This window comes from Salarias fasciatus (assembly GCF_902148845.1).
Source record: "Salarias fasciatus chromosome 7 unlocalized genomic scaffold, fSalaFa1.1 super_scaffold_4, whole genome shotgun sequence".
Classification (NCBI taxonomy): Eukaryota; Metazoa; Chordata; class Actinopteri; order Blenniiformes; family Blenniidae; genus Salarias; species Salarias fasciatus.
This window is the reverse complement of record NW_021941229.1, coordinates 22503288-22527192: the sequence shown is the minus strand read 5'-3', so window position 1 is coordinate 22527192 and position 23905 is coordinate 22503288. Positions and strand designations below refer to the sequence as shown.

Sequence of the window (23905 nt, the reverse complement as noted above, 5' to 3'; positions counted from 1 at the left end):
CAGGAAAAGGCAACTTCAATCACTGTGATGTTCACAAAAATATCAAGCACATGATGTTGCTGCTGCAAGTTTAATGAGTTGACCAACTATGTCTTTAATTCCAATCAACATGTGTGCATTTCATATTATGTGCTTAAAATGAACATTATCTTACTTGTAAAAGCAACAATTCAGTATTTTTTGGAAATGCGGGTGTAAGAAAACACTTTTACTCCCTTCAATTCAAGTTTTACAAAATTAAATGGCAACAGAGTTTGAAAAAGGGCTGAGAGCATTTCATCAATCTGCTCTGAGGTACAACAGGTTTTACTCGCGCCGTCTGAAAATGACAGTGACAGCTTCAAAGATTAGGAAGGGAAAAACTGCGTTCAGGGAATCGCAGTCAGGAAAATGGTGACAGTTACTGAAAGGGCAAAGTGATTTTAGCTTCACGAAACGATTCTCAAAGGTCCACATTAAAATAGCAAGAATACTAGATTGCAGTGGGGTGAAAAAAAAAAAGAAACAAATTTGATCATCTTTGCAGCCATCATGGCGTATGTGCCCAGAGGGGGTCCAGATAAGCGTGATAGACCACATTATTGACATGTAAATGATCACAGCCCCCCAGCTATGGCTGCAGACTTCACACACACACACACACACACACACGCACACATGAGTGGCAGAAAAGGATTTAAAGTGTGTACCGAACAGCCTCGGGCTAAGCCCATTACACCACGGAGCACACAATGAAAATCATGAACACCCGCGGTAACCTGCCTGGGTTGTAAATGACTCGGGTCTCAGAGGGGGGGAGAATCTTGATGAGTATGACTTCCCAGCGCACCGCCAGCACGCATTCACACAGACGCACGGGCGCACGTGCGCTCGCACGCACGAGGCCGTCAGGCCTTTCTTCATTTCTCCACACCTATTCCGAAACCACAAAGCAAACAGCCGGACGGGAAAAAACAAAAAAAAAAAAAAAAAAAAAAAAACAACAACAACCCAACTGATAGCGAAATGACTCGCGAGCGCACGCAGACACGTTCGCGTAATATTGAAACACTCACATGAACGGCCCCCTAAAACTTCCATTTACCACCTGCTACTGCCATTCCCCACAATAACAATCGCAAAGATAGCTGTAATAATCACACTCAATCCGTCTCTCCCTTTCTTTGTTTTCCTTCTTCTGGGGTCTTTAAACCAAGTTTTAAACATGAAGCTCTCTTCCTCATCTGTTTAATTGATGAATTAAGCTACAAAGGAAAACTGCAAATGAGGCGGCTGGTTTCGATAATGACCACAATAAATACAATTTCAGGCAATAATGAAAGCCTTCGTTATCGCAGGACGGAAATCTTTTCTTGTTTTTAAAACAAAAATTAAACACTTCAGCTCCTTATGCTTTGGTAACCACATTATTGACCTTATTTGAGTTTGTAAAAATGAATAGTTTATCTTTGAAACAGCAAGGGAATTGTGTTATAGAGTCTACTGCTTTATCCAACTCAGTGAAACCAATCCCGGCTGATAGGCACGGTGCATATAACACAGACTTTTTTATCATGTTTTCATTTATTTTTTACTTACTCCTACATACTGAATCTGTTGATGAAATCAGGCCACTTGTGTCTCTTTTTTTATGAGGCGTTTTCACATGAAAACACAACCTTTGCTGTGTTTTTGGGGTTCGTTTGCGCGACAACAGTGCTCAGAGCCGCTGAAAATGCGGCTTTGTGAAACAACAGTGGCCTCTAGTGGCTGGACGTGCTCACAACACCATTTTGTTTCCGCAGTTTCTGCGTAAATCATTTTCAAAACGCTAAAATATTGTGTCTTCATGTGAAAGCTTGTGTAAATGGGGCTTCAGTTTGGCTCGTTTGGTTGTTTTCTGGAAGGATTCTGTAATTTTAAAGACAACAAAGCTAATTTAGGGCCCGTCATTGATCGCTTTGGGAAAAGTGTGTCTCTGCATAGCCCATCCTGTTCAGCGTAACTACACATACGAGGAGACGTGGGTGTCCATAAGAACAGAGCTGTCTTTGGGGTCTTTCTCATTAAATCTAGCCAAGGCAGACCCTAAAGACTGAATTCGAACAGACAAATATCCAAACACAGACCACAATAACAGGAATAAGACATGAAGAATATGTAAACTTAAATTTGTTTGAATTGCTGGAATATATACTAAAACCATATTTAAAACACAATAAACATGATTTGAGAACTTTCGAATATTATAAACAGGGGAGGTGAGTACACTCACAATAAAAGTTCAAACTTTAGCAAATAAACTTACTTTATGTCTAGAATTGTTTAATAATATAAACTGGCATTGATTCATTTTTACACACCCAAATGTTTCTAGACAGTTTTTAATGTTGGCATTTCTAAATAAACATTAAGAAAACTGAAGCTCTGCAGAGAAAAATAACAATAACAGCCCATTTTGGGGAAATTTTGAGACGCTTACAATATATTATTCGACTTTTTTTTCCAGTCACAGCAATTAGTTTTCTTTGTAACTGTCACAATAGTTGCACACTAAAAAGAAAACAAGTGTCCGCGTTGAAGAGATAATCACAGCGTGAGACTTTCCACCCAATAAGAAACACATTATACTGCTTTTCCTTTGTTTTCTATAGACAACACAAATTCAATAACTAGTATTTCATCTAAGTCTTTGTGCTAACTAAACATTCCCTGTCATACAAAATAATGAAGATGATTTATCTTCGGTGTTAAAAAGGAAGGAAAACACATTGTTTATTAAGTGAGTCTCTTTTTGTTTGGTTTGTAAAGTTCAGGTTTAATCTTTATTACTGCAGCTTACATGGCGGTCTGAGCTGGGAAAGGTCAATAAACGCTTTATTCTGTCTGCTTAAAGATTATGTATGAAACCGTTGCTTGAAAGAGACGCTTGATTTCAAAGCGTAATGATCCTGCACGTCTTCAGCTTCACATGTTCCACTGGTTTTCTTTAATCGCATAAAGACTGAAATGAGAGCTGCAGAGTGTTTCTACTTGAGGTTTCTCAGTGTTGCTTCTTGGTTTTGTTCCGATCATCTTTCTCCCTAACTGCTCTGGGCAGATGCTCACCCACCTCCGAGCGTTTCCTCCTTCAATGGACTCGTTCATGGACACTGCTCCCCCAAGAGGGAATTGGAGATTTCTGTATTTTTCTCTCTTATTATATCTGAGGTTGTCAACTTGCCGCGGTACGACTCCGGCTGTGAGACTGAGCCGGACGAAGGGTGGGGGGGGAAAGATCAGCATTGTGGAGAAAAAATATGGCTCTGTGTGAAACACAATTAGCCTAGCTTAGCAGCAGTGGGGAAAGCGCAGGAGTCGTTGCTTCTCATCTGAACCTTCGTATAAATCAGTGTCAAGAAATGGAAATAAGGAAGGAAGAAGAGAGCAAAGCGGAGTTTTGAATTTTTTTTGTTCATGATCTCTTGCATACAGGTTTGCTATCTTAACATTAAAAAAAAGAAAGTTACCCAAACTACATTTTGTGCAGATTTTAAGTCAAGATGCTAAACTTCATTGTCTTTCAGCCCATCCATTATGAAAATGACCCGGCACTGCTCGAGTTTTCATTTGCAAATGTTAAACTTCCCAGTGTGTGTGTTTTTGTTTGTTTCTTCACAGATGAAACCGAATCCCATCTCAGCAGAGCTCAAGTACGCGACACAAAATAAGCAGTGTGCAGACTCCGTTCCTGCCTCATTCCTGAGTTTTAACCTCGCTAAGGTTATTTGTGAAGCTGAGGCTGTAGAAACAGTAGTACAGTGAGTCGCACCGTCACTCCTTGTAGTTCCTATGTTCTTCACATGCCTGTGTAGCCGTTCTCGCTTCCTGACAGTATGGACAAACCTGTTTGTGCAATCTGTGACTCCAAATTGGCCTTGAGCGTGAATTAATGTGTGCGATTGTCTGTCTGAACGCGTTCGCTCCGTGATTGACTGTCCATTGTGTCGCCTGTCTTTCACCGTGTGTGAGGAAAGGCTCAGGCCTGGTGTGACCCCAGTCTGGGTCAAGTTAGTGCTGCGTATTATTTATATGTTTCTGATGAGAGCTACAGATATAAATATTAACATTCAAATTTAAAAACTTCTATCAGAAATCTTTTGCTGTTTCTGTGATTTACTGTTTTATTGTGTGCAATGTAAATTTCCAGTGGAGCGGATGAAAAGCAGGTCTGCTCTTGGAGATGTTTTGCTCAGATAATGAGAGAAGAATGAAGCCTGTTCCGGTGTCTGACACGAAAATATGAAAGGTTGGCGAGGCAAACTGAGTCAAAATGAGCTTTGTGCCGGATAGAGATGTGCAATTACATCCAGCATTCAGTCCTACGCTTCCACATCCTGTGCCGCTTATACGGCGTGTTATTAATGCACGCCATTGATTAAGTTGGGTGCAGTAGTCTATTTAAGACGCCATCTGCTTGGAACCAACAGTATGAGTAATTAAAAGAAGCTTGCTGCTTAATAGAATTCAGCGAAAAAACAACAATGACAGAAAAAAAAAAAACATTTGTGAGCCACTCGTCTTTACGGCTTTTGTCCCTCAGCCAATTACAATTCACCCTTGACAGCGTTCGGGGTTCGGGGGGGGGGGGGGGTGCACGGCACGGTGAGCCAAACCTTATAATACTCAGCTAATTCATATAAGCACCGACTGGAAAACGCCTGCAAACATGTGCACACGTGAGGCAATTAAAATGTGTACAAATCTTCCCGCATCCTGTTACCAGCGCTTGCGAGTGCCATTAAACGCCTCACAATGCAACTCTTGAGAGAATACTTACGTGTTGTTTCACAGCTACAAAACAGTCTTTGCTGCGGCTGGTTTGAGCTGCGGTGGCGAACAAATTCCTAAATCCTGTGCGAAGCCGAGTTCAGTATCGTAAAATATGATTTAGTTTACGGCGCGGCGAAAATCGATGGAGTTCGGTTGGAACCGGTGCGGCCGAGGGTTGGATTTACTTGGAAATCAGATGTTTGAGGCACGTTGGAGATTGATATAAGATGGCACACTCAAGCATTTTACGAGACCTCTGACCGCTCCCGTCTTGTTGCTCGGATTTAACACCGCCCTGCAGATTTTGCGCATGGCTACACCCGCCGGGTACTCACTCAAACACTCGTTGGCCGAATCCCCCGTGGCCCTGGCCCAGGGTCTGTCCTGGTAAAAGGGGCGACATCTCTGGCAGTCGGCCCCCTCGGTGTTGTGCTGGCAGGCGCACGCCAGGCCTCCGTGCTCGCCCTCCGTGCACTCACTGGCGTGACCATTACACTTACATCTGAGGGAAACAAAGACAGACCGCTCAGCGGAGGCAGCGGGTTCGACCTGTGCCCTGCTCTCCCTCCCGGACGCAGTTAAGCACACAGTGAACGGTGCGAAAGGGTGGAGGGGAGGGGAGTGAGAAGGTATTTCCACCGTAAGGACTTGTCACTTCCTATTATCTCTCACCAGCATAAACATGCTCTGAGATGAGGTGGGGTTTTTTTTATTTTTTTTATTCCCCTTCAGCAGGTGCACTTTTCAACTGTGCTAATGTGCCAATGCTAATATACTCAAACGGTCCGGGAGAGCAAGAAACAGCAGCGAGCACGTACATTAGTCCTCCGCACGTTTTTGATTCCAACATATAAATATATTAAACAGACATTACAATAATACATTTCTGTTTTCCCAATGAGCTGTGCGACTATCCGAACGCCGGCCCAGTCACGTCAGATAAACATGCAATTTATTAATGCGGTTTTCACAAGACAGTTCTTATCTGCTAATTTCCTCTCTCTCCATGTGGAAAGCCTATCATTTCCTCTGAAGCGTAGTGGCAGCCATGTCTTCCTGTGTGTGTGTCTGCTCTTCCCTGGCAGTATCGCCGGTTTTGTCGAGTGGCTGCGATGGGGGACGGGGACTTGTCGCTGAGTGGCAAGCTCTGTCAAATTTAGCCAGCTGTCCCGGAACCAGATGCCTGCTTTTGCCTGAGGCTCAGGCCCGGTTATTTTTGTTGTCGCTGAGATGACAACATCCCGCTCACTCCAAAGTGCCTCCGATCCACATGTGAGACCTCTGCTTAACTCCGGGCGCGATAATTCAGACCGGGTATGTTACGAGGGGGTTGACCTGAAGTGCACGAGCAGTTCAAGGAGTGATATATATATATATAACTTTGTTGCTATCAGAACAAAATCTTGTACATTTGAAGCTTTGTTTGTGGAAGTTTAACAGTGGAAATCTCTGCTTCCTGATCATATTTTCAGAGTTTCACCAGGTTTCCACCCTACCTTGCAAATCAGCCGGCGTTAAGGACATCGGTTTTATGGTGGAGGAGGAATTACCGCGTTTCCCACTGCACAGTTTGGGGTCCCACATTAGAGACCTTGCAGCCACAAGCTAGTTTCTCTGACTCTTTAAGCCATTACGCCTTTTTTTATAGCAGTCTTCTTCAATTGGAAGAAAACAAAACCCGAGGAATCTCTCACGACGCCTGACTCACCTCGGCGGAGCGGCGTGAAGGTGGGTGTACTTGCGGGGGGGGGAAAAAGCGCCGGTATAAGGCTAACATGTCACCGCGTGGCTCGCTCCCTGAGGTGTTGTGACATCGGTGGGTATTCGCCACGCCACTGTAGCAGTGCTAAATGTTTGTGACAGGTGTCAGATCAAGTTTAGATGCCTTCTGAAGGCTTCATCTCAACTATTTAATCGGCCACTTCTTTCTGCAACGCCGAGGTGCGGCGGGGTCCTCGGTGCAATGTCCTCTCTCATTACTGTGAGTAATAAGCCAAAAGAAGTGGAAAGAGGATGGAGGATTATCTTGGTTGACTCTCATCTGATGGCGACTTGCCAGACAGCCAGCAGCCCGGAGTAAAGTCGTGATTGCTTGTCTCATCCATGCGTTGCATAACTTTGTGTCCTCACGTTCCCCTCGCGTACGATAAACTGCATTATAAATATGTTTTCAAATAAAAAAGGCGACGCTGTCCAGACATTTACATTAATTATTGGAAAGATAATGCCTGTGGAAAGTGTTTGCACAATGTTGATTGCAAACGCAGAATGTTCCTATTGCTGTAAAAATGAATGTGATTTTGGATTATTACTGGCCTAAAACACCAGATGGGATGCAATAAAACGTAATAAATATTTAATCAAACCCTGATTTTTTTTTCCTCTAACTCGACACCAAATATTTTTGGGAGGCTGAATCGCCCGGCGCGGTATATGTTGGACATCATCATCCCGAGGCTGGAGTGTCAAAATATGTGCTTTGTGTGCCTCGCCGCCCACTCATCCATCCTCGGGCCTCAATTGTGTTTCCTCCAAGACAAATTTAGCAAAGGCAGCCAATATCGTATAAATGAATTGGTGTGAGACAGAAATGAAAACAGGAAATACACCATGCAGTGACAAAAAAAAAAAAGAGTCAGAAGGAAGGCTGAGCGTCTCCTACCTGCCACCCACGGAGAAATCAGAGATGGCATAGAAGTACGAGCGCAACACTTTAGAGTCCTTGAAAAACTCGTCCCCGAAGGTGTTGAGTCGATCTAAAGAGATGAGCAGGTCGCTCGCCGTTACCCATTCCTGGAAAAAAAGAAAAAAACAAAAAGAGGAAAAGTAGGGAAGAAGAAAAGACCACCGAGGCGAGGAAACAAAAAAAACACCTTTTGATGAATAAAAAAGGTACGAAAGAAAACCGCAGGAGGGCAGTGTATTGGCTGCTGCTGCTGCTGGAGGTGTGAGGAGCAGGAAATGAGAAGGAGAAAACAAAGTGGATCGGAGTTAAAGGAGGCAGAAAAAGACTGGAAATGGTGAAATCTAAAGTTGATGGATCAAAAACAGAAGCAATAGAGGTGGAAAGAACAGATGTAATGCGGAGATAATGAGTATGGTGCGGGGAATTGAGTGAATGTCAAAGCGAGGTGGGGGGAGAAGAGAAGAGGATTAATGGAGACAAAAAGCTGAAATTTAAAAAAAGAGAGAGAGAGAAAAGAGACAACACAGCAGCACTGCTTCAGTATAATGGATGGCTCTTGGCGAAGCTCCCACCCCTGATATGATTCAAGCTCTTCTGTCCAAGCTGCCTGCAAAGGTAAAGACAGGCTGAAGCAGAAAGTGGGAGAAGAAAGTGGAAGGGGATAACACAGAAAAAAAATGGGAAGCACAACGGCGAGGAGGAAGATAAAAGGCAGGCCAGGTAAAGAGAGAACAAATGACAACGCTTGCCCGCGAACACATCCAACTTTAAAACAAATAGCTGGCGAGAAACTTTCTGTCTGTTTCTGGGCTGGCTTGTGGCAGTCTTGGGAAAAAAAAAAAAAAAAAGAAAGAAAAAAAAAAACTCCTGTAATGTTGTTCGTTTTGAAGCTTTTCCCAGGAGGTGTCTTTGAAGTGTGGCAATGGGAGACAAGGAGATTGCGGCGGATGGGCTTCAGACTACAAACACATGTGACGAGTTCATGCAGTATGTTTTTGTAGTACCGGAGTCGAGGAGACTTCACCCATCAGGGCTGAGTTTTACCCATTTTAGACTATTAGGAGCAAACAGCGTCTTCTTAAAAACCCAATTTGCCTCACCCTCTTATTATTTTCCAAAGTTCCTTTTTTTTTTTGCGATCTAGCGAGTCTTCATATGGGAGGCCATCAGTGTCGCAGTGCAGCGTCTCCAGTGTTTTAGACAAAGTTTGGAAGGTCTTCTACACGACGTATAGAACTGTTTCTCCAGTAAGTTTGGGCTGATTTCTAGACTAAGTCTGGTTCTGCTTCTAGATTAAGCTTGAACCTGTTTCTACATAAACTTTTAACTGGATTTTAGACGACATGGACCTGTTTCGACGTTGAATTTTAACCCTTTCAAAGACTTTTTGGACCCGTTTCTTGGCTAACTTTGGACCTCTTTCTTAACTAATGTTTTCTAGACTAATGGATTTTACCCATTCTAGATTACTGGAACAAACAGTTAAGAATCCTACTGAACTCATCCTCTTTTTGTTTTCTAAAGTGTGTATATTCTTGTCTGTCTTAGCTGTGTGGCACCTGAGTTTACATATTCAGTTATTCATAATGGGGAATTTCTGTTCAAGCTGGAGTAAATGAATTAAGGAGTTTAAGGAGTTCAGCGAGTGTTTAATGTCTTAGTGACGCCAACAAGAAAATAGAACTTTTCTGGAACAGAAAAGCAAAAACAGTACAATTTTCATTTGAACTGTTTTGTTAATGGGGCCTCAGTCGACACGGAGCTGAAAAAGCCTCGACCATCCTTATCCTACTTCTATATTGTAATACTGATATATAGTGATATATAATAAAAAATTACATTGATAATAAATGGAATAAAGCAGTGTTTTGTTTTTCTTTTTAAAACAAGGCACCATGTCGAATCGGGTTGAATTAATCAAACGGATTTAAGATGATCTCAAAATATCTTGCAGCAGTTCAGACCACATGCTTCAGAAATAATGAAAATATCTTGCACAGATGTTCAACCGCCAGAAATAATGACAACCTCTGTTTTACTGAACGAGCTTGAAATACATCTCGACTCCTCTGTCTCCTGGTTACTAAGTAAAACAAAACCATTTAGTGTTTCTCTCTGTTCTGCAAGAAGGAAAAAATGGCCTAATTGGTTGGATAGTTAGACTTGAAACAGAGATGACACTTCAGAGCCCGGAGAGGCTGCCTTCACAGGTGCCTACTGTGATCTCTCCCAGCTTAAAATAGCCCAAGCAGCAGTGGTTAAACTTTAGAAATAAATTATCTTTGAAGATCATCTTTTGAGGTGGGGGGGGGGGCTTTCTTGTGCTGTCAGCATGGCTGTCGTCCTCCTGGTTCAAAGGAGACGATCCCGGGAGTCGGACCACCTGCGTGGGCAGTTGCCTGCAGGTCCCACCGACATACTGGCGGGGCACCGAGAGGTCAGAGCCCCATTGGAAACATCTGGCGTGACTGTGCCACACATCTGGAGCCGATTGGTTTAACCCTTTGGATGAATGGCGTCAGCATGACGCAGCACTCCTGTGCCACCTGTGGTTTAGCTTGGTCAGTAAACTCTGACAACAAGACTGCGAGACATGCAAGATCTGCATTTTTTTTTTTTTAACAAGAAATGAGACAATTTTTTACATTTTAACTAGGCCATCTTGTGACTCATTCTCAGCAATTGACACAACAGTTAGGGCCATTCATTATACACTCAGTGGGCTGACCCAGAATGCCTTTGATCAACAAAGAAACACTTTAAACTTTAAATTTAAAGGTTATTATAGCACTGTTTAACCGGTCTGGCCCACTCAATGTGAAACCTGAACTAAAATGAGTTTGACACCCCTGGTTAACACCACTGATTGTCAAACCACAGTAGAAGTATCACCTGTGGAGCTGTCTTTAGTGGCACATGAAGAAAAGTAAGAATTTTATCATATAAAATCAATTGGAAAGTATTAAATATTTTTTTTTTATATTTATTATTTTTTTAAAAAAATAAGTGTTATGTTTCCTGGTGTTATTGTTCATGTTTTGGCCCGCTACATGGGCCGCGCTCCTCAGGTGGTGCGCACAGCAAACGCTTCAAAAACTGCCTTCGAACACGTTTGTTTTGCCATGTCCTTCCGGCTGCAGTGCATTTAAGGATACCCTTACGATTCTCCGGCTTCGCAGTCCGTTGAGGCCTCGACAGCAGCTATTTGGAGGGAACGGTTAACTACGGAGCGTGCTGGCTGACACTGTATTGTTCCAGCGCTTGCTTATCGACTTTGCCCCTGCTTGACATGCCTCTTACGGCTAATGGGGTTTGGACGACACCGGGCGACTCCGACGCTCTGGGAAAACAGATGCTCATTCTTCATTTTTTTTTTTCTGCTACGCTACCTGGGCGTGACACAATTTTCATCCGCGGTTTATGAAAGGAGCGGTCGGCGGCACAGAGGATCAGATGCAATTCTCCTGCTCACAGAATGTCTTCATATGCGCATTTTTCAACGTGGCGGTCCGTGCTGCGGTCCGTCTACTGTTGGGTGATCTCTGTCTGCTCAGCTGAAACATAATGAAAAGAGTGCGACGTCCTCATAACGTCCGCTTAATGACACAGTTGGTAAAGTAATTACATTAAAACCGTCTGAACTGTACCAGCTGGGTGATTTTTCTGTGGTACTTAATAGACGATCTGGACTTTGTCACGAAGGATTCCAGGCTCAAAACAAAAAAATGAAGTTGAGATTCTATGTAGTCTCTGTGAAGCTATGCAGCCAGAAACTTCAGTGCCAGATCCCTCTATGAGATATTTCTTTTGTTGTTTCATGAAAAATGGACTGTCTCACACCATTTGGATTTTCTCTTTCTGCTAAAATATTGAAATATTAAGTGGGATTTAATGTTTTCTTTTAAATAATGAGAAAATTGTAATAGCTACGTTTTCCCTTTTAATAAATAACATTTTACGACCCGTGCTTTAACTATTAAGAGGGGACACTGGTATTTCATTGGTAATAATTCCAGCCCCGGTTTGACAGAGGCATAGATCATAAAAAGGTTTAAAACTCTTGGTTTAAAAAAAAAAAAGAGAAAATCCCTGCAGACAATAAAACTGAATACTCCCTGCCATTTATCATAGAGTACAAGACCATTATCATATGAGGGAGTTATTAGTTATGCTTGGTAGAACAGTGCTAATTGTGTAAGGAAAAGCAGACATAGTTCCAAATATCACTTACTGCACTGAAAGGAAGTACTTTCTTAGGGTTAATTAGTAGGCAGCCCATTACTTATTATTTGTGCAAACCACAGCAAAAGCTTAATTAACTTTGATTCTCACTCCCTTGGAATCTGGACTCACAATGTTACAATGATGCTGACTTAGGAGTCGGCTGAGGCGTTGAAAGTGGCAACGAGCCAGTCTTTCGCCGGAGACAATAACCGTCCGAGGACTGAGAGAGCGGGTTCACACATGTATCAGGATTTTTTTGGGGGTTTTTTTGCCCCCCCCCCCCCCCCCCCCCCCCCCCCCCCCCCCCCCCCCCCCCCCCCCCCCCCCCCCACTCTTTTTGACGACACGGCGGACGTCTGAAGAGTGTCAGCTTCTGCTTTGGGGCTTGAAACATTCACCCACACCGCTCTCGGATCTCCCGTCCCTTCTCCCATGTCTCTCTTTTTCCCTGCTTCTCCTCCTGTTTCGGAGCGTTCCTCTGAACTCTGAAGCCTCTGGCTGCAGGCGCCGACAGGAAAGAGAGCAGTGTCCCTCATTCCAAAGTTAATAACTTTTTAATTTAATTGCTTAAGTTCACTGTGCCCTCAATATGTATTTTTTTTCCCCCCTTTTACTCATTGTCATTCACTGCTGGAGCTCCAATTTGCCACACAGCTTTCTAGAGAGAGAGAGAGAGAGAGAGAGAGGGAGAGAGAGAGAGGCGAAGGCAGAGCGAGAGAGGGAGGATGGACCGGTGGCAGGGGAGACAGACAAACCGTTTTAATGGATGACTGAACAAATTAAATTTGAATTCATACAGCAGCTTTCATCTTCTGCGCGATTATTGAAAGAAGAGAGCTTTACAAACCTGACAACAGAGCTGGCTTTGAAGTAAGCCATTACTTTAGAGAAAACATCTAAATGCCATGTTAGGAGGTGAGTGTTGTTTTTCCTAAATAAAAAAAACTAATTTGGCAACGATAACACAACATATTAGATCACCCATACAACAAACAACGCTGTATTTACCGAGCTGACATCTACTTGAGAGAGGAATATAACTTTCTTTCAAAGAATATGATTCAACTTTGACCTTTGAAAGGTTGGGAATATGTATTTAAAAGGCAGCAGATGAAGCGTGTGAAAGTTTCTATATTGAAACTACACACTTCTCAGACTGAGGCACAAGCAGCAAATCTGCTGGGGGATTAAAATGCTAATAAAACAGACAGGATGCAATTCCTGTTTTAAGCCTCATGAAAAATGCATGGCTCCGTATGAGCCATATGCAGAGGAAAAGGCACACTGACATGGGACACAGAGGAACAAGGATCATTTCATGCTCTGTTGACAAGCTCTATGTAAAGAGTGAGGATTTTAACCCCTGATGCAAATGTCAATTTTGCACTTCCGTGCAAGAAATCCTGAAGTGATTCGCCCGACATTCAGAAAATATGTTTTTAAGTGTAATGAAAGAGGTTTATTCAAATGCAAGTGTTACTATATATACAGAGTAACACTTTTCATGGATACTCGACTCCGCGTGGTTGTGTGGTTAGAGCTCCTGCCTCACATCTTTCTGCAATGATCTGTTGGGTTTTTTTTCTTGTTATTTTTTTTTGTTCTTCTTCACCAGTGAATCAATCACTTCCACATTTTCCCCCGCTGCATTGAAAAACCTTCTCACTGGCCTTCCTCCTCTTCTTCGTTAAGCCAACTGAGGGTCGACATGTCGAGGAACTCATTAAAAGTCTCCTAACTGTTGCTGATTGCTGCTCCTGTGCTCGCGCAGCTGCGCAACATGAGAAAAGTTCATCTGCTAAATGCAGCAACGTCAGGTCATCACATGTGGTCAAAAACATACAGCACAGGGTCTATAAATATGACAACGGCTTTATCCTCATTAGTCACAGAGATAGTTCCCAGACGGCTGACATCACTTCTAAATGCCAATTTAATCAGACTGACACCAAGTTCCACATAATGAAGAGGCATCTGGAGATGATGAACTTCGCCAGTTTCTGAAGAAGTGCAGTCGTAATCGATGACGGCAGATGTATTCTTGATAAGCAGTCTTGGATAATTAGAACTTACTTTTTCAATTGTCATTATTACTATAGCTATGCTCATTATGATTGCTATTTTTAAAGTTATTCTTCTCAATAATGATACTGTTTACCAAGCCTATATTCTCTATTATACTCTAATTAAACATAACGAAGAGCTGAGACCAACAGACGAAAACCCAGCAGTGAGGGGAAACGCTAAAAGTTTAGCGACACCATCCAGGTCCCTGGTGCATGTGTCGACGCAGACTTTGCCTTTTCCTGTGCATCTTGTACTTCTTTATCTGCGTGAACATGAACAGAACACGAGTAATAATAAAGATGAGCAACTGCTCATTAACATAGGAAAGAAATCAGATGTCTTATTCAGAAACTCGCTGACACGCCTGCTGGAGTGGATCGGCTTATTGTTTCTCACCGGAGTTGAAACAAAAACATACAACATCTTAATGTAATTCAACGCAGAGGCATATCGCCTCCAAACTGCACTTTTCCTCACTTCTAGAACTGACAATGTCCCTGTCAGCTAACAACACCAATAACAGAGACAATGGTCATGTTAAAAGCACTTTAGAAACGACTTCACTGCATCCTGAACGCATCCAGACACATAAACACACCAGAAGGGTGGGGTGACATAGAATATAGAATTTTACTAAAGTGTAAAATGTTAAACTTCAAGCTTTTAAACTAGAGGATCGTCGTTTTCATGCATCTCCATGGCTGTGGATAGAGTTTTTAATAGAAACGAAGGCGCCCTGGCTGGAATCCGGCAGAACAGGAATCTAAAATTTAAAATGACTCCGGGTGGCAAACCCTGTGAAAAGCAGCAGCCGGACCATCATGATGAAAATAACAATTAAGATGACTGTGTTTGCAAAATAATACAACTGAACTCTAGCAACTGTAGGGAAATGACTGCTTTTCTCATCATTTGCCTCAAAATAGCTTGATCTTTGTGAGCGCTAAGTACTGAGGTAAAACAAGTTCGCTCAACAGAAGAGGCACGCAGTTTTATTCATTCGCTGTTTTCAGTGAAAACCAGTGAATTAACAGATAACCAGGTCACATATTGAAGCTTAGTTATTTGACCTGGTAATAACTCCGTTACCTCAGAGTTAGATCAATTTTCTAATGAAACATTCCTTTTTGCCAATTAACTTTTACAGTGTAGTTTTTTTCCCTGTGGTAATTGCCACTGTCACCTTTTACAACTTCCTTTTTAAACAGAATCATGTTAAATTTAACTATCATATGCAATTAAAAAGTAATTTTAACATTTCGAGCTGTAAAATATTAACAGAATTATCAAGTCTCCATCGTGACATATTGGTGATCCCTCCAAAAATAGCATAAGACGTCTGAGGTTGCATGCAGACAAACAAGGCTTAATAAATCAAGTGAAAGTAATCGTTTGCGGTGGATCTAGAAGACATAAAGATGCTCATCGAGTCTGTGCCACAGAGCTGACCTGTTTATGTTTGCTCCATTAAACGCTGTGTATTGTTTTTGTTTCGTTTGTCTTAAAAAAAAAAAAAAAGGCATATTCAAGCCTTTAGAAAGGTGTGTTGACAGTGAGAGTGAGGACATAAAAGAGCTTTTTCATATTTCCATCATCGTGGGGAGAGAGGCTTTCTGCAGCTGTACTTATTGCTCATAACAAATAGCTGGCATGTCCTCCCCTCCCCGTTGCCTCCCCCTTCCCTCCTTCCTCCAGCCCTCGTCTCTTACATTCAGTAAATAGTGCTGTTGTGGGAAGGGCTGCTCCGGCTCACGTCCATTTCGGCTGCGGTGCCTGTTTTCTTTTTGTTTTCATAGTAGCTCAAGTGGGAACCAGTATGTCACCATTAAGGAGGAGTATGCCCCGCCGTCTTTATTGTGATGATTCACTGCGTGGAGAAAGGATACTCCTCTTCTTTCCACCAGCTTTGATTCTGCTTCAGAGAGGACGGCCTGTTTTTTTTTTTTGTCTTTTTGTTATGTTTTTTTTTTTTTATATCTCTTCTTACTACACCCATCTGTCCTTAAAAGAGAGAAAGAGTGAGAGATTTCATGAAAGAAATGGCGCAATTGATCCAGCTATTATTCTAATGGGAGGCACGGATCACAGCCAATTTACGGGTCCTCTCATCTCGTTGTTTAAAAGGAAACACAGAGGGAGAGGTGGAGTGGAGGAAAGAGTGCGTGTTTGGCAGGTCTGTTCCGAGATTTGTCACCCAATCTATGTATTCTTAGCTCGTATTGATCCGCCACAGCTTTATAACCAGTGGGTCGATGTCATCTGGAAGCATATTGAAATACAGCCAGCAACACCATTACTACTCAGTTTTTAATGCAACTGAGGCGTTCACCCACGCACCCAGGGCCTTAAGTCATTAAATGGTCTCTGCATTTAAATATTACATCTCCAGGATCAGAGGGTTAATAGGAAATAAGAGTAGTGGATGCTGTTAGAAAAGGGCATCGAAGTTGCATTCAAAGTTGTGTCAGGTAAGTGGGGAAAAAAATACTCCAATTACAGTCGATGAGGAAGGAAGGAAGGAAGGAAGGAAGGAAGGAAGGAAGGGGGAACTCAGTAAAAGCATTTCTGCACATTATTTATGATCAACAGGAGCAGTCAGATGCTTAAGTTGTGGGAATCAAAAGTCACACATCTACAGCTCATTAGAGAGAAACAAAGGTTAGTTTCTGCACTGCGGTGATCCTTAAATACTAGCAATAAAGAATATATTTTAACTCATGTGCCACAGTGTCAATATTTGATTCATCTCGGATCATTAAATGTAGCTGGTATATTCAGTATAGAGCCGACCCTTTCATTTCACACTTCTACTTAATTTTTATACAATTTCAATGCAGTTTGTCCTTCTGAATGAATACAATTGAAAAGATGATTGAGTCATACTGTATTTGACATTTTCCCACCAATCCTGAAGACGTATTTAATGTTCAAACATAGTGGCAGAAGAAAATCGGTGAGTCTTTCTGCTCGTAGAGCAGCTAGTAAAGTTCGAAGAACAAATTTATTGCCAGGTTGAAAACCCTCATCCATTTTACTCTAAGCTCTAATGATTTTATTTGTAAGGCCCTGGTTTCAAGTGAAAACGGAAAACTTTTATCGCATCTTCGGTGGCATTTACATGTTAACGGCGTTTGGAGCCACTGAAAATGCAACTTTTTGAAAACGCTCTGTCTGCTGCCCCCCAGAGGAGGCCTGGCTTGTACTCTGAAAGTCATTGCATTAGTTAGATTTTTTTTTTTTTTTTTTTTTTTTACCCCCAAGGAAATAACCCAAACTTTTCAGCGATATTGACATTTTGCCGTCCTATTCTCTCACTTCCGGGGCTCCGACCTGAGCCGGAGCCTTCACCCCTCCAGTCAGGAGAAAATAAGGCGAGGGTTTACCGATCTGACCACAATGCCCTTTCCGCCTATCACACCATTACTGCCTCCTAGACTACCTGTTTCCAATTCCTCGTTTATATAATCCTTCACTCCCTTAATTCCTTAATCCCACATAATCCTTTCACGGCAAGAAAAGTATTTCTCTCTTTGTTAACGCTTGGAGCCGACTTTTTTTTTTTTTTGGGCAGGAGACATCACGCTCACTTCAGGACACTTCAGGAGAGCCGGCTCAATCCTCAGTCCAGCGAAACGCCGACTGTCCCGTCCGGCCAGAGTCCAGAATCAGACAGAGGACAGACGGAGGGGCCCAAACAGCGCGCTGGTCGATAGCTACCGAGGGGGGATTAATCAGCAAAACGACAGTTTAATAATCTCTAAAGTTGAGAAGTGGGCTGCAGCAATGTTTTCTGGTAATCATTTTCAAATTGCTCTCATGCAAAACAAATTGTGGAATGAAGAGCACAAGAGGCGCAGCAGAGTAATACACACTGAAGAGGAATGGAAAGAGAAAGAGGCGAAGCAAAGAAGAATGGAGTCTGGAGAGAAGATGCTTGTGGAAACATTTTTTTTTTTTTTTTTTTTTTTACTTTGGGTTAAGAGACTATTGCAAAGCCGCAGACGTATTCATTTTTTCATTCACTCTCTTCTCATTGTCGCTCCGGCAGGACAGATGAAGCTGAATCTATAGAGCCAAATCCACTCCTGCATGCCGATCCCCCCCTACTCTTCTTTTTTTTTTCCCCTTTCATGCAGCTGTTTGTCATCTGACTGAGAGTAGCCCGTCGACACAATGTGCCAAACCCATATCGCACTGAAGCTAATCCAATACTGCATTTCATTTCTATTTTCACTGGCTGCAGATGCGAGGGAACCTCACACGGCCGAGTCGGCGGGAGGAAAGTGTCCTTATCCGGCTGCTCAGCGCGGCTTAGCGTGTGCTCGGGAGTCGGGGCGGCTTCAACGTGTGCCGCCGACCCGCCGCCGGATCCCGGTTTAGAATGGGACCGCTCTTGAGGAAAACTGCCTCTCTGGACTCAGCGGGGGGTTACGGAGGCATCGCCCATTCAAAGAGCTGCGGCTGATGAGAGGGGGAGGTCTTCATGAGGGGACGGAGGGGGTGTGAGTTTGAACACACACACACACACACACACACACGCCGTGAGTGGAGTGTCTGTCCCGGGTCGGGCCTTATGAATTTGAGTTACTTTTGGTTGAATGCCTAAAAAAATCTTTTAAACAGATTTGCTTTTGAATGAATCCAATAAAAGTTACACATCATTACAGTTTCAATCATAGCGATTCAATGTATTTCCCTGTGACTGGAACAGTGCGAACGACAGGAGGCTGGAGTTATTTTTGAAAGTAATATTCTTCTTCCATCTGTGAACCTCCAGAGTTATTCTTCGTCATCTTTTGATGCCATTTCGCAGAGCCAAATATTCCTTTTATAGCTTGATGTGGAGTCATTTGTGGAGGATTAAAGTAAATAAATTCCCCCGTTCTCGCGACTGCATGCTCACCGGTAGAATGAACCGAGGTTACAGGGGTAAATGGACTTCCCGGGCCTCAACACACTTAACATGAATGGCCATATGTTTGTGTGTGCGTTCATCCACACACACTCACACACACCAGCTGGAAGGCAGTTACTCAAGACTGGGAGCAGACTGAGGTTTAGTATCTGAGAGCAGGATGTCGGATCGAACCACAGACTGACCCACATTCCCAGCCGGGCTCAGCCGCCACGAGAGGCGATGACGCAGCTGGTGTTCAGGGAGTCTGTCAAATCTGAGCCTGTTCTCCTCATTGTTACCTGTGTGTGTGTGAGTGTGTGTGTCTGTGTGGCTTCATTATAAAAACAACCAGCAGCTCCCACTACTGGCCTAACATGAAAACTACATCGTTTTCAGTGTTTCTGCTGTTTCAGAACCATAAACTATCTTCTTTTTTAAAATTCCTCACTAAGACACTATGAACTCGCAGTATCCAGTAGCTGATATACATGTCACAATTTTCAGTAAAAAAATTTTCTGTGTAGCTTTTTCATTTGAGTAACATTTTGCTTGTGCTGTCAATCAAAAGCAGCATCAACAGAGGCTCTTTTGGTGGGATTATGGCAGCGTTGCGGTCTCATGTGGAACCTACCATAAATTTTGACATATGTATATGAATCTCTTGCACGCTTCGAGTGAGTATCGTGCACGCATGTTCACTTCAGGTGAAATCTGACCTTCCTGAAGTTTGTGCAACATTATTACAACATCATTGCAGCATATGTAAATCACCAGTTGAGTGTGATTCCAGTGGAAAACTTGTTTATTTTCTCATATTTTTGGTCTGGAACTACTCGTAATTGTCATAACTCGATCAGATCGGGGGCTTGATCTGCAGATGTGTTTATTTTTTGGGGGGTTGAATGTTGCGTGAGACGGCACATTTCACGGGTGGGCTTCAAAACTTTTGGAACGCATGAGGAATAAACATGGGGGTTTGGCCAAACTATAGCTAAGTCGTCTATAAATTGATTTGTGTGAGGTGCATGAGGTAAACAGAATATACTGGCATGCTGAGAAACACACACACACACACACACACACACACACATACAGCATGGCTTGTTCAGAGTTTCTTGAGTTTTAGGAGACCGCTTCCTTCAGCGGGGTTGGAGCAGGTTATGGTTATGCAAGGTTACACTGCATATCCTCCACACATCCACGCTTCCTCTTCCTATTTAATGATGTGGAGGAGGACAGCTTTCTTTACAGAGGTGGTAGTCCAGAATTGTCAGACATATTTTCAATCTAAAAATTTGGGGAAAAAGGTCAGAAAGAGCATTTATTATTATTATCATCATGGTTTTGAAGAACACTTCTGCACATGGAGGAAGAGAGTCAGGACCGTGGACTCATGAGAGCCATAATATCTTTAAAAAAAAAAAGTGAAATTTTCCGAGAGGATGCATGTCCACTCCACGGCAGGAGTTTTTGTTGATATTGTGGATATGGGGAATAAAAATAGCCACAAGCAGCCTATCAAACAGTGAAAAAAGAGAAAGTGCAGACTGAAAACAGAGGGCCAGTGGGAGTCCGGTGCAGCCTGTTCACATCACAGGAATCAGACTGTCGTAGGTGCTAATGAAGGATGGAAAAAAAGATCCAGTCGTCATGCAACTCACGCGGCGCCTGGTTGCTTCATTACTGAAGTGAGGCCTGCTTCATTGGCCGTTGCATCAGCTTTGAGTGACAGCAACAAGAAAAATGCAGTTTCTCCTGATAAGCAGGCAATTAAGAGATAATGTAACCGCACTGAGCAAGCCACACATTTACCCTGGTAATTTGCAAAGGAACTACTTATGAAATTAAAACCAACTTGATCTTTTTTTGTGAAGAAAAAAAAAAGCCAACAGCGATTGGGAATGTGCTTTTTTTCCTTTCCTTTTGTCATAAAAAGCACTTTCATAGCAACAACAGCAATGATCCATTTACTGTAGAGTTATGTCTGAACATTGTAATCAGTGGATTTAAATTACACAAAAACATTAAAGAAGTCTTAACGCACGCGACGGGTATTGTTTTCTTGAACGCTACAAAAGTGTTGCACTTACTCGATCCTATTTAACTTCATGCGCCTGTGATGATGTTTAAAAGTGAACATTTACCACGACTGCCGAGTGTAGGGTAGAGAACCGTTTCCTTTTTTTTCCCTCTTAAATATATTTAGCAAATGAGTTTTTAGCTGGATTTCTTGGGGGCACAATTAAACGAGGAGATCTTAAGGTACGTTTTTCCATCCTGCATTATTCATGAGCCTCTGACCAGCGGACCATTTGTGTTTATTCATCCCAGATGACGGATGCTGAACTATGAGGATGAAGTGGACGCGCCGCGTCCGTGTTTCTATTCTGCTCAGCTCCTGAGTGAACACATAACTCAGCCGAAACTACAGCTCCTTTTTCATTACCCTCCAGTTTGTATCTTTTTCTGTCTCGATAGAGATATATATATAAAGCCTCGGGTTTTGCATTATTTTTTCGCTCAAGTTGAAACACTTTCAGCTCACGCAGACGCGTCCCCGGATCAATTCAAGCTGATGTGTCTGAACACATTTTTTAAGGTTCAACTAAAGAAATAGAAATATCAGAAAACTGTCTCAGAGTCAGGCAAGAGAATCTATAGAAATCCTGGCTCAATGGTTTCTATTATGATCATTTATTAATCACACATTCATCTGACAATAAACAATCCATCTGTTGGGGGGAATGTATTTTTGTTAAACTGCTCTATGTTCTAATTATCCTGTTTAATTAGTGTGAAGAGCGTTACATTTTGGGAAAGTTGTTGTTAAACCAAGTGACGAGCGATGAGGACGGTCCCAAAGTGTTTCGGCGCAGTGATACGGTGCACATGCATGAACAGACGCGCCCTCGGCTCTGCGAGCGGGGAAAGGAGTGGCTGCAGTAAGTGCTTTATTTACTCGTTTTTAGCCACGCTTTGCTGTGCCCACCCTTCCCGGACTCGCCCTCGAGAGGCTGCCATTAATTCAGCACAACCCTCTCAAGGCTTCATCAATGTTAATCAGAGCTAAACATAACATTAGCTTCACTTCGGTTGCTTTGAAAAAAAAAAAAAAAAAAAAAAAAAAAAAGCAAGGCGTGAAGACATGCATATCCATGTGTGGCTACGGGATGTTTGTTTGTGTAAAAATGTGCGGCGTTTTGATGATAAAGTCAGAACTTCAAGCGGTGGATTGGAGCATATTATGCAATTCTGAACTTTACGTCGCGTTTGGCAGCGCTGCTGACAGGAGAAGCCGTCGTGTTTGAACAACGATGCCACGTTTCATTTGAAGAAAGATACCTGATGAATTAGCTGCGGTGATTATTAATGAGGCGATTTCCACAAAGAAAATCCCCAAAAAAGGTCAACAGCAGCAGAACTTAACATCTATTATGGATTCTCATCAAGGCTGTTTTTATTTATCACAACAACAAAAAAAGTGTTTTTATGATTCGCACCACATTCACTCCTGTATCAAACTGGCTCAAAAGGAAGAATGAGGAGTCCTGAAAGCTAAACAACGAGTCCTTCTCACCTGCAGCATCAGGCTTTTGTCAAAGTTGTAAGCGCTGGGCCGACCTTCCAGGGTGGAGAAGGCAACATTTCCGCCGGTGAGCGGGGAGATATCGCTGAACTCGTCGGTGCACACGGCGATCCTCTCATCGTCTCCTGGGCGAATGTAACCTTTCGCATCCTTTCCATAGGTCTTCCTACAAGAGGCGCTGTAATACTGGTAAGGCAGCCACGACCCGTCCTCCTCCGTGCGCTTGTATATGGCGAAGCTCTCCGGCCGGCTGGTGTAGAATTTCAATCGGATGTAGGTTATCTCGAAGGCTTTCCCTGTGGAAAACAGATATGATTAGCTCTGAATGGAATCATTAAAGGAATTAGTATTAAAACTAGATTTAGTGTAGTTATACTGGTAGATTACAGCTGTTATGTAAGAGATAAACACCGCGGACTGATAGTGTAGGGCCCAAGAGCAAAGGATAGGAAAAACACAGACATAATTGCATTACAGAAAGAAAGGAAACAATGAGGGCAGACTTAATTTCCTGGGTTTCTCTGAGGGTAAATGAATGTCATTCTTGCTGGAGGAAAATAATACCCCTAGATTATTTTTTTTTTCCCAATACCCACATCATAATGGACTCCAGTAGTGAAACATAGGTCAAAGGGAAAGACAGACACAAAAAGATATTCTACATGGAGGACTTCCTGATTGCACTGTCGAATCTGTGGCTGGAAAACAGCCTGATGGAAGGTGTGACGGGGAAGCAGCTAATCTCATCAATAGAAGGCTGATTGATCAAACAAACCGCTAATGAGCGTCATGAGAGGTGGGGTATGCCGCTGAATTAAACACATTGACTGAATGATATATCTGAAAGGATCCAAAGGGCTCATCGGTTGATTCTGTGGAGGCTGGAGTAGAAAAGAGCGAGAAAGAAGGACTTTTCACAGATTTGCATTCCCCTTGACTCAGCTTCAATCTGCAAAAAGGGAAAGTGTGTTTCGGAGCACGATCTTTGTGGATCCGAAAGAAATGTGGAGACTCACTCAGATTTCCATTAAGGATTATGTTGAGAGATTCAGCTGATCTATTGAAATTGCTCTGCAATTGCTGGGATTGTAAGTGCCACTAGGAGGTGCAGTGGATGGCACTCTCAGCTTACAGCAGGATGTTCCCAGGGTCGAATCTGTCTCAGGGGGCATTTATGAGCAGATTTAGCAGATTTTTTACAGATATTTATTTGAGGTTTGATGGAAACTCTTATAAATTGCCCAGAAGTGTGAAGGTGTGCCTGTCCTGTGAAGGATTACAGACCTATCCACAGTGTACCCCACTTTGGCCTGCATTAAATCAAGCTGTGCAGCAGGTGGACTGATGGAGAGACAGTAAAAGGAGTCTGACTGGTGCATTTTTGCTCAACGATGTGCAAGACTCAGAAGAGCTCTCTCTCTTTTCGTCTTCTGTACTGCACAGTCAGATCTGCATTAATGAAAATTTGTCCTTAGTTGGGTTTCATCTGTGGATAAATACAGAAGGACTGATCGATTGATGTTTTAGCGGCTGTCCTAATCAGCTTTCGTTGGAAAGCTGACATCTTCCTCCTCGATCCAAAAGCAAACAAAGAACCCGGGCGTCTTTTTCTTGATTGAGTGGTGTCATTTCCTGCTGTTGTTTACTTGCTGCA

At 42.8% G+C, this 23905-nt stretch overlaps 1 protein-coding gene across 1 annotated transcript in view; it reads right to left on the bottom strand.

Annotated features, from left to right (window-relative positions):
* lamc3 (laminin, gamma 3) overlaps positions 1-23905 on the bottom strand; it is a 124004-nt gene that overhangs the window by 88020 nt on the left and 12079 nt on the right. The window contains exons 2-4 of the mRNA XM_030085467.1: positions 22243-22547; positions 7454-7584; positions 5127-5293 (exon numbers count right to left, since the gene is read on the bottom strand). Coding sequence (XP_029941327.1) covers positions 5127-5293; positions 7454-7584; positions 22243-22547 — 603 coding nt within the window. The remainder of the gene's footprint in view (positions 1-5126; positions 5294-7453; positions 7585-22242; positions 22548-23905) is intronic.